This window comes from Nematolebias whitei, chromosome 15 (assembly GCF_014905685.2).
Source record: "Nematolebias whitei isolate Nwh7 chromosome 15, NemWhi1, whole genome shotgun sequence".
NCBI lineage: Eukaryota > Metazoa > Chordata > Actinopteri > Cyprinodontiformes > Rivulidae > Nematolebias > Nematolebias whitei.
The window spans coordinates 38,308,033-38,319,423 of NC_056512.1; the positions used below are offsets into that span (position 1 = coordinate 38,308,033).

Here is an 11,391-nt window from a genome sequence, read left to right on the forward strand (position 1 = left end):
TCGGCAGGTCCGGACTGTCCCTGAACCAGGACGGGGTTCGGCAGGTCCGGACTGTCCCTGAACCAGGATGGGGCTCAGCAGATCCGGACTGTCCCTGAACCAGTTGGCTTTAACTCTAAAGAAGTGGGTTTAGTTTTAAGGTTCGGGTCAGGGATTTGAGTGGACCAGATAGAGTTACATGATCAGTGGTGGTTGGAGGGTCAGATTCGGGGTCAGGATAGCCCTGATGTCTCCCGGGTTTTAAAATCAGCGGACATCCCTGAACCCAGTCCTGCTGAATCCAGAATTCTCTTTTATTTTGTAAGGTCTGCTTCCTGTTCCTAAGAATACACTAAACACTAGTAATACAAAAACAATACGCCGAACAACAGCAGCACGAACATGAGTCTGTGTGAGCAGATGAGTACGAATGAACAGCAGCATAAAACAGATCAGCAGCATGAGATCAGCAGCATGGACAATCAGCAGCATATATCAACAATCAAAGTGACATCACACTGATTTTTTTCTCCCCATTGATTATCCTGGTTAGAGATTCATGAGTCTAACAGCCTCAGGGTAGAAGCTGTTCCTCAGTCTAGTGGTTCTACACTTAATGCTCCTCTTGTCATACAGGGGCAAACCCAAGTACCTGTAGCTGGAGACTACTTCCACCACAGATCCTCCTATGTTTCGTTTGAAGTCCACGACCATCCAGATCTTGATGAGATCCATCAGAGGGGATCCATCAGATGGGATCCATCAGGTCTTCATGAAGTCTGAACCTGTATCTGCTGCCTGGGTTGACCAGGGTTGGCTCCTTGAAACAGAAACCTGGTTTAACAAGAGCAGATGGATCGGGAGTCGGTTCCACGTCAGTTAACCACCGTTGTCATGGTAACCGACAGTTTTACGAGCCTTGAACTTTGAGCAACAATCAGCCTTCTAAATTTAGATACTGAGCACAAGTTCTTCAGGAGGTTCCTGGACCCAGAGTGGATCGTAATGCTGGTTTTAACAGGTCTGAGAAGTCCTGGATCAGGTTTTTGGTGCTCCGTAGAGGATGGTTGTGCTCTTTCAAGTCATTCTAATGGTGTTTGAAACCATTTTTCAAGGTATTTGGTCAATTCTTAAAGCTCTTTTGGGTATTTGCCAGCTGACAGGAGGTTAAGTTCTGCTGATCCTCCTGAGGGTTTAGAGCAGGGCTATTCAACAGGTGGCCCGGGGGCCAAATCAGGCCCACTGGTGAGCTCAGTTCGGCCCACCAGTGGGTTCATTTTTAAATAAATCTAGATTTTAAACCATAAACCACTCTTACTTAATGACAATAACTGCTGGATGTCCGGCCCCTGAGCAGTTTAGTTGATAGTCCTGGTTCAGAGGTTCCTGTGGATTTACAGGACACATGATGGATCAGGATCATCAAGGTCTTTTAGTGAGTGGATGTTTAGGAGGTTTGATTCAGCAGATCTAAAAAAGTTGTAGAGATCCTTCAGGAGGAACTTTAATGATGGAGCAGCTGAGCAGGGATGGTCTTCAGGATCAGGTTTCTGAGGATCTTCTGATGTTTTGAGCAGGTCTTCATGTGGCTCGAGACATTTCTGAGGTTCACGGGTCTCAGTGAGGGACTGACGTTCTTGGGGATGTAGTACTGGTCCCTGGTCACGATCCACACCCTCTTTACGGGTGGTTTTCAAAAAGTTTGAGATGTTTTACGACACGTTAGAACTCTTTAACCTCCTAAGACCCAAAGTCTTGCATGACATGCATATGTGGATGCCAGGTTGTCCACATATGTGAATGCCAGGTCCTAGGAGGTTAAAGGACAAGAGGAAACTGTGAAGGTACCAGAACCGGTTCTACAGGTCCATTTGCAGGAAACTGTGAGGCCCTGTTGTCAGACCAGAGTGTGTTTTTGAGTCAATTATAAAGTTTTTACAGTTTATCTTTTATCTGTGTAGTCTGTTGTTGGACTTTTTTTTTTAACAACAAGTTTATCTTTGTGTGATGATGTCACACACTCTAAACTCTTTATGCACGACTTTTTATTATTTCCAGTTTAATCTCCACGTTCGCCCCGTCTGAGAGCTGAGAGTTTCTCTGCATTCCTGTAAACATTAGTTTGTTCTGCCGGCAGCCTCAGCTGACTGATTTACAACCTGAACTCAGTTATTTCTGAACGTGACCACACCCACACTCAGCTGCAGGGTAAAGGTCGAGCTGCCTGCAGGGGTGCTCTGCTGTGATTGGCTGCTGGCCTCGTGATGTCACGTGGTGGAGCTTTGGTAGAACTTTGACTTTAAATGTTTGCTCTGATCTGATTGGTCGACGCTGCCACCACAAACATTTGACCTCTTTGATGATTGACTGCTCCGTTTAGTTTGTGGTTGCACTGTATGTGTGTGTGTGTGTGTGTGTGTGTGTGTGTGTGTGACATACCAGCCTTTGGGTGGGAGTGGCTTAGTCTCACAGACAAACAGTGAGAGAGAGAGGGACGTGGGGAGAGACGCTGCATTCCAACACAAGTCTCTGACACCTGAAACTCACCTGGCTCAGGTGGTTCTGACCCAACGTTTGGTTTGTTTGTTAAACAAACGTGGATGGATGATGGAGTGAAATGAGCATTCCATCCTGGAACTGACCCGCCACAACAAAGTTCAAACAAAGATGGTGTGATCTGGAGTGTTGTGGATGACTCAGCTACTACCACACAGACTTTAGCTGATGTCGTAGCTGTGCTTGTGTTTTGCTCACAGAGTGCGTAAATCTGAAAACTTCAACTGTTTTGGTTTTCAGGGTTTCCCTCCAATGTCAGCTGCACCTCAGAAACCAGCAGGAATGACAGACATGAGTTCAACTGTGTCATGTCAGAACACGTCTGCGTGCCATCGGATCTCAACACGCCACACAAAACATGCTGCACAGAACACACCACACATAACACGTTGCACAGAACACGTCTTTGTACTGTCAGATTTCAACACGCTACACAGAACATGGCTGCATGTCCAGCAATCACTGTGCGAGGGGCGGGGTACACCCTGGACGGGTCGCAAGTCCATCACAGGGCCACATAGAGACAAACGAGCCAAACAACCATTCACTCTCTCACTCACACCTAGAGACAATTTAGAGTTACCAATCAGCCTAACATGCATGTTTTTGGTCTGTGGGAGTGGGAGGAAACCAGAGTGCCTGGAGAAAACCCACGCGTGCATGGAGAGAACATGCAAACTCCACCCAGAAAGGCCTCCAGACTGGGATTTGAACCAGGGACCTGCTTGCTGAGAGGCAGCAGCTCTACCAGTTGCACCACCATGCTTGTTTGGCATCATATTTTCAAAAAATTTCTAATTTTTCTATGTTTGTATGTATGATTGACAGGTAGAAGACATTATTATTATTATTATTATTATAGAAGCATTATTGTTCTGTTTCCTTTGAACTCCTGGTTGTTGTTTTTTTTTTTTTTTTTACAGATAAGACATAAAGTATACATGGACATATCTAACATAGAGCTTAAATGTTTTAAAATCATTATAAGTTAAATAAATTTTATGGTAAGCTTATGAGGTACCTGTTGGGTTTGTTGTGTAAGAACCACTTCAGTGACCTCCTAATGCAACATGTGGACCTGGAACTGGTCTCAGATCTGAAACTAATTTTCCTAAAGCAGACAGCTCTGTTAGAATTATTTAAATAAATATTTTCTGTTAAATGTGACAGAATAAATTTCAGCAGCTGATGTGATCAGTTGAAATATTTTCCTACATTTGAGTGTTGGGACAGTTTCCTTTCTGACTCCTTGGATTGGATCTGAGTCCAGTCCTGCAAGCTCTCTGTCCCAGTTCAGACCTGTGGATGGAGCAGAGGAAGTGCTCAACGTTGAGGCTTCACACACACACACAGTCTTCCTGCCCGGCAGCCTCTGAGCCAGGCACTCTGTCCCACAGAACAATGGCAGGAGGCTGATCTCAGGTCAGCTCTGTTTATGGAGGGAAATCCTGCTCTTCCTATGAACTGTAAGCCCCACCCACATTTATGTGTATGCTCCACCCCTCGATGACATCACACACTGGTGTGTGTTTCCCGTCTTTGTAGAGGAACAATTGCGTTAACATCTTCATAGCAGAGAGGACAGAACACCAATGATCCGATCAGTCAGCGTGACCCGGTTCAGGTTCTGAGGTCTGAATGAGGGGGTTAAGGTTAAAGCCTGTGACACCTTTGAATATCCAGCTGTGGAACCGACAGTCGGTGTGCACCGGCGCCTCGGCTCAACGGTGTGATGGAGCGATGACGGACACTGGAGGCAAACTGCTGGTTCCAAGAAGTCTGCTCTGTTTTTAAACGTTTACATCGTTTGGGGGTGGGGCCTAATGATCGAACAGTGGCAGCTCAAAGAAAAAGTTCTTACAACATATTTGTGAAAAATTGTTGAAATAAATACCTTATTTTAAATAATTAAATTTTTTGACATCAAATAAAACTTTTTGGTTCTGGAGCCATTAAATGGAGCTTAATATTTGATCTAATATTATTTATATAATAAAATTATATCCAGGGAAGTAGTTTGGGTATCTTTTGTTATACATCTGGGTATCCAGATGTTTTAAGGTATAAAGATGTGGGCTGACTCGATTTTACTTTAACTGCATCGTTTGTTTGTTTTTGTTGATCTCAAGTTTTTTTCTTTTTCAGGTGGGCTGACTCTTGACCCCTCACCTTCAGAGTCATCTACCTGAGGGGGCGGGGCCTGAGGAGCACAGGTCATTAAAATGGCAGCGACTTCCTCCCTGCTGGGCAGAGGTGAGAGATGGTGTTTGAGTTATGGACCCAGCTGGACCTCAGAGGTTCTGACTGAGCAGACTGGGTTTCTTTGGGTGGATTTAGTCACTTGTCACAGAACCTAAAGGGTTCTGTAGCAGCAAGTGGTTCTGATCCACCTGAATGTTGTCAGAACAAAAATAAAACCCTGACCTGCTCTGCAACAAGCATCTTGTCTTTCAGGTCTGGGTCTGGTCCTGGTGGAGTTCAAGTACGAGTACAAGGGTCAGGACGGGGTTCTGGTGTCCATCAAACCCAACGAGCGTTACATCCTGCTGGCCAAGACCAACGACCACTGGTGGCAGGTCCGAGAAGACAGCTGCTCCAGAGCCTTCTACATCCCAGCCAAGTATGTCAAGGAGCTGCCGGTCGATTTCCCATCCCCGCTGGACTTTGCTGACCCACCCAGTCCAGAACCGGTGCTGCATCCTGTGGTGGCTCCTGTCCCAGTTCCCGTTCCAGTCCCAAAGCCTCTGGAGGAGCCTAGCGGGACCAAAACCAAACAAAGCGATGAGATGTTGATCCGCCTCAGACCCAACGCCTCCAACCGGCACCAGAAGAACGACAACCGCATGTCCACCTTCGGCGTACCAATGGACTTGCCGGACCTGACCCACATAGGGTTATCACCCAGGGTTCCGAGTAACCCTCCTGCTGGTTCAGTTGAGACTGGGGCCACAGCTCCCAGTGGGACTACAAAAACAGCGGATGGTAAAAAGCAACCTCACCCGTCGGGTCTCCTGGAGGACCAGAAGGATTCTGGTAAACCTCGAGTTCCCAGTTTCAGCCCTGCAGACCCTCTGGTCAAAACCCGGCTCCAGAACCAGCCTATCCCAGTGGAGACCCCGGTGGTTCCACCCCAGAACAAGTCCTCCCCATCTGAGGGTTGCCTAGGAAACCAGCAGGAGCCAGAGGAGGAGGAGGAGGTGGCAGAAGAAGAGACGAGCACGGAGAGCAGCGAGGAGGAGGAGTCACGAAAGGAGGAAGACTCACACCACATCTACGAGTCCATCCAGGACCTGAATCTGGACCTGGAGGCTCTTCACGGTCACCTTCAGAGTCCGGCAGCAGCATCTGAACCTGCACCTACTGCTCCAGCTTCTGTAGCTCCACCCACCACACACCCAGCTCCGCCCACCTCAGATGCAGCTCTGTCCACAAAACAGGTATGTTCTCTCAGAAACCCCAGCCAACAGAACCTTAGAATCTGCTCAGAACATTTGAAAGGTTCTGAAACTAAATGCCATTTCTGGAAAAGGTCCAAATGTGGTGGAAATTTTTACAAAAATTGTTTAAATGTGAATAACTTTGAGATTTGTCGCGTCCTGTACTGGTTGAAGAGAAGAAATGGATCCGTTGCTGTTCATCAGTCTGAACCAGTTGGTGTCATTGGTTCAGAACCAGAACCTGAAGGCATTTCTATTGGTGTTGTCCTTGAACGCACCCTGGCAGTAACTGAAGTCTTTGAAAGCAACAGTCCTGTTTGTGATTCTGACCCAGATTTCCCCAGTCCAGCCTGGTTTGACCTTAAACCTGAAGGTCATTGTTTTATTTAAAATAAATTTTATCCTTTAGATGTCTTATTTTATTTCCAGTTCTGAAAACGTGTCAAAAGAGTTCTGAGGTTTTTTTTATTTATTTATTTAGTCCAGTCAGATTTCAGAGGCTGCTGGTCTTCCTACAAAATAAAAGCATCGTGCAGCGACCCGTTTCCTGCAGCGCAGACCGGAAACGGAAAAAGCTGTTTCCTCTTTTTCTCCTCAGAGCAGAAACAGCCGACCTTTGACCTCAGGGGCTGCGAACATGACACGTTTTATTTATTCACAATGTTTTATATCAGAAAACAAAACGTTTTATTATGGTTGTTTTTTATTTATTTATGTATTTTAAACTTTATTTTAGCCATCGTTACATTAGGAACTGTTTCTTGTTAACATAACAACAACAACAATAATCTTTATTAAACTTGTGATCCGACCTTAAGAAGAAAAGTCTTTGTTGGTTTTAGAAGATTCTGTTTCATGGCTCGGTTTTGGATCGACAGGAAGTGTCCAGGGTCGCACAGGAAACGGAGAGGGTGGCAGCGCTGCAGCGATGCCTGCAGGACAAAAAGAGAACCGACCCGGTAACCCGACACCTAGTTCTGCTTGTGTGTGTCAGAACCGGTCTGACTGGTTTGTAACCGGACCGGGTCATGTTCTGGTTCTGGCTAAAGGGAACTTGCAGCTGAGAATCTGCAGCTTTCTTAAAAAAATTCTTAAACTTTCAGTTCAACTTCAAACATTTTAAAATTTTTTCTCATTTTATTTTTTTTTTTTTTTTTTTGCAACATCTCAAATGAAGCTGAAGTTCAGGTTTTAACTCTGAAAGCAGCTAAACCTTTCCTCTCTGCTTGTTGTTTCTGGAGTCAAGATGTGTTGGATGGAGTTCCTGTGACTGACTTCGATACAAACTTTAAAGATCATGTTTTTATTCCCACACAGTGGATCGAACCTTGAAGTTCTTCTGGTGTTTCAGCTCTGCTCAGTTTTTCACTCTGGAGGTGACTCTGTTCTCCTGGGGAATCAGTTCTCCAAGTGAATCAGTTCTCCTGGTAAATCAGTTCTCTGAGTTAAGTTGTTCTCATAGGAGAATCAGTTTACCAGGTGAAGCAGTTATCCTTGTGACTCAGTTTTCCTGCTGAATCAATAGTTATTCTTCAGGTGAGTCAGTTCTCCTGGTGAATCAGTTCTTCGGATGATTCAGTTCTCTTTGTAACTCAGTTCTCCTGGTGAATCATTTGAGTTAATTTGTTATCCTGGTGAATCAGTTCTCCAGGTGAATCAGTTCTCCTGGTGACTGAGTTCCCCTAGTGACACAGTTCTCCTAGTGACACAGTTCTGGTGAATCAGTTCTCTGAGTTAATTTGTTCTCCTAGTGATTATTTTGGTTGGATTCTGTAATATATGGTAAATCATATATGTAACAGGATGGTTTTTTTAACACATCCATGCGCCTCCACTTATTTTACTGACATGTATTTTCTACCTAGATATTTTTGACATTCGGTGCAAAGGTCAGTTAAAAGTGCTGACTTGCTGCTGAGCTTCTCTCCTGATTGGTTGCTGACTTTAAGTTACCGTATCCTGTTTAGATGACATCAGATATTCAGGAACCACTGTGGTATCAGTGGGTATGTTTACATGGACATAAGTAACTGGATCAAATGGCCGGTCGGAATAAAAGTGTGTCATGTAAACACTCCGTTCGGGTTATTTTTTGTGTATTCGGCGCGATCCGTTATAATTTCTGATCAGAACGAAACGGGTGGTTTACGCCGATCCGAAACCTGATCGGTGCGCATGTAAACGCTTGATCTGTTCGTTTTTATCTGATGGTGAAAAACTGACCTGACTGCGCATGTGCGACTTTGCCATTTCCGCCTGGCTAACGCTAATAATATTAGCATGTCAGGGAAGTAAAACTGGTCGGTGAGCGACACAACATTTCTACTAGAAACTTTGAAAGTGCTCAAAATGATTTCTATTACCTGTAGCTCAGTCAGGGAGTGCAATAACGTCTCCACCATCATTAAAACCTGTCGCGGGTCCATTTTGGGTGCTCAGGTTTGTTTACATTTACCCGGAAGTAGAACTTCTTCTTCTGTGTTTTTTTTAAGGAGAGTTTACCACTCTGCGCATGTCAGTACTGCTGTTCAGAACAAAGCCCGCTGCATGTAAACGCTCATCATGAACAGATTGTGCCCATGTAAACAATACATTTGAATTATTCAAACAGAACACATTTCAATCCGGTCAAAGAATTCTGCGCATGTAAACATAGCTAGTGAGTTGGACATCTGATTAGGGGCATGGTGACAGTGATGAACACTGTTCATTGAGGCTTACTGATGACAAGGACTGGTTTTTTGGAGTTATTCAGAATGACAACTTCTCATTAGATGGGAACTGACAATAAAATGTATTATTGGGAAATGTTGACAATAATGACTTGTTAATGAGGTGTTTGATCATAATTACTAGTCATGAGGTTTTATTAATTCAACCTTTATTTATACAGTTTGGTCTCATTGAGCCTCGCGGACTCATTTAAAAGAGAGACCTGTTTAAACAAAGAACACAGATGAGGTACAGACAATCATATAAAAAGCATATAAAATGAAAAGTAAATAGGAAAATAAATGAAACAAAAAAAAAATCTACATTATAAAACAGTGTATAATACTAAAAACAGGAACATGTCTGCTTTGACCAAAGACCCATTATGATGATTAAAATGAATGGAAACAATGTTTCCATTAATGACCAGAGACCTCTATGATGATTGAAATTAATGGAAATTATGTTCCCTCGCCCAGACGTATGTCACAGGGGCCCCATTCTGGAGCCGGGCCTAGAGGTGGGGTACATTGACGAGCACTTGGTGGCTGGCTTTTGCCCATGGAGCCCTGCCAGGCACAGCCTGAAGAAGAGACGTGGGTCCCCCTTCCCATGGGCTAACCACCTGTGGTAGGGGCCAAAGGGATTGGGTGCAATGTGGGATGGGTTGTGGCCAAGGGCAGGGACCTTGGCGGTCTGATCCTCGGCTACAGAAGCTGGCTATTGGGACATGGAATGTCACCTCTCTGGTGGGGAAGGAGCCTGAGCTGGTGTGTGAGGTTGAGAAGTTCTGGCTAGAAATAGTCGGGCTCACCTTGACGCATGGCTCTGGCTCTGGAACCAGTTTCCTTGAGAGGGGTTGGACACTCTTCCACTCTGGAGTTGCCCCTGGTGAGAGGCGCCGAGCAGGAGTGGGCATACTTGTTGCCCCCCATCTTGGTGCCTGTACGTTGGGGTTCACCCCGGTGAACGAGAGGGTAGCCTCCCTCCGCCTACGTGTGGGGGGGACGGGTTCTGACTTGTTTGTGCTTATGCACCAAACAGCAGCTCAGATTACTTACCCTTTTTGGAGTCCTTGGAGGGGGTACTGGAGAGTGCGCCTCCTGGGGACTCCCTTGTTCTACTGGGGGACTTCAACACTCACGTGGGCAATGACAGCGAGACCTGGAGGGGTGTGGTTGGGAGGAACGGCCCCCCTGATCTGAACCCGAGTGGTGTTCTGTTATTGGACTTCTGTGCTCATCATGGATTGTCCATAACAAACACCATGTTCAGGCATAAGGGTGTCCATATGTGCTCTTGGCACCAGGACACCCTAGGCCACAGTTCGATGATCGACTTTGTTGTTGTCTCATCTGATTTGCAGCTGCATGTCTTGAACACTCGGGTGAAGAGAGGGGAAGTGCTGTCCACTGACCACTACCTGGTGGTGAATTGGCTCCGATGGTGGGGTGGATGCCGGTCAGACCTGGCAGACTCAAACGTATTGTGAGGGTCTGCTGGAAATATCTGGCAGAGTCTCCCGTGAGACGGAGCTTTAACTCCCACCTCCAGGAGAGCTTTGAGCATGTTCTGGGTGAGGCAGGGGACATTGAGTCCAAGTGGGCTATGTTCCGCACCTCCATTGTTGAGGTGGCTTATCGGAGCTGTGGCCGCAAGGTTGTCGATGCCTGTCATGGCGGTAACCCTCAAACTTGGTGGTGGACACCGGCAGTGAGGGATGCTGTCTGGCTGAAGAAGGAGTCCTATCGGGCCTTTTTGGCCTGTGGGACCCTGGAAGCAGCTGATGGGTACCGGCAGTCCAAGCGGCATGCGGCTCGGGTGGTTGCTGAGGCATAAACTCGGGCGTGGGAGGAGTTCGAAGAGGCCATGGAGAATGACTTCCGTACAGCTTCGAGGCGATTCTGGTCCACCATCAGGCTTCTCAGGGGGGGAAAGCGGTACGCCAACAACACTAGTGGAGGTGGTGTGCTGCTGACCTCAATTCAAGATGTCATGGGTCGGTGGACAGAATACTTCAAAGACCTCCTCAATCCCACTGGCACATTTTCCATTGAGGAAGCGGAGCCTGGGGCTTTGGGTCTGGCTCTCCAATCTCTGGTGCTGAGGTCACCGAGGTGGTTAAAAACTCCTCAGTGGCAGGGCCCCAGGGATGGATGAGATTCGCCCAGAGTACCTTAAGACTCTGGATGTTGTGTGGTTGTGTTGGCTCACAACACAACACAATAACCCCCCTGGATTATTGAGCATGGACTTTTTTGGTTTTGAACCAGTTTGACATGACTGTCGACGAAGAAGAGGGCTGGCACAAAAGGAGGGGCGTGCCAAAGACACCATCTTAGCAACAACATAACTGGTTTGTTCCACTTTGGAGTAAGATGTTTGGGGGAAGAATCAGTTTTGTGTTGTGTGTTTCCTTGACTGATGAAGCCTTCCGGATGGAAGGTGAAACATTTCAGTAAAAAAAAAAAAAAAAACTGTCCAGATGACCTGACTGAAAATTGTTAGAGAGATGCAAATCGACCAAAATACCCAAGTATTTACAAGAATCGACAAACTCAATTCAACAAACAAACACAAGGTTTTATTGATGACGACTAGTCATTAGTGGGTATTGTTGATGAGGATTGATTATTTGTGGGGCTTTTGTTGATGAGGACTGGTCATTTGGGTGTACTGTTGATGAGGACTGGTTACTTGGGGGGTA

The 11,391-nt window shown here is 46.0% G+C and overlaps 1 protein-coding gene across 1 annotated transcript in view; it reads left to right on the forward strand.

Annotated features, from left to right (window-relative positions):
• Positions 1-11,391, forward strand: part of arhgap27l (Rho GTPase activating protein 27, like) — a 35,016-nt gene that overhangs the window by 2,143 nt on the left and 21,482 nt on the right. Inside the window, exons 2-3 of the mRNA XM_037689192.1 lie at positions 4,681-4,788; positions 4,990-5,972. Coding sequence (XP_037545120.1) covers positions 4,758-4,788; positions 4,990-5,972 — 1,014 coding nt within the window. The 5' untranslated portion in view covers positions 4,681-4,757. The remainder of the gene's footprint in view (positions 1-4,680; positions 4,789-4,989; positions 5,973-11,391) is intronic.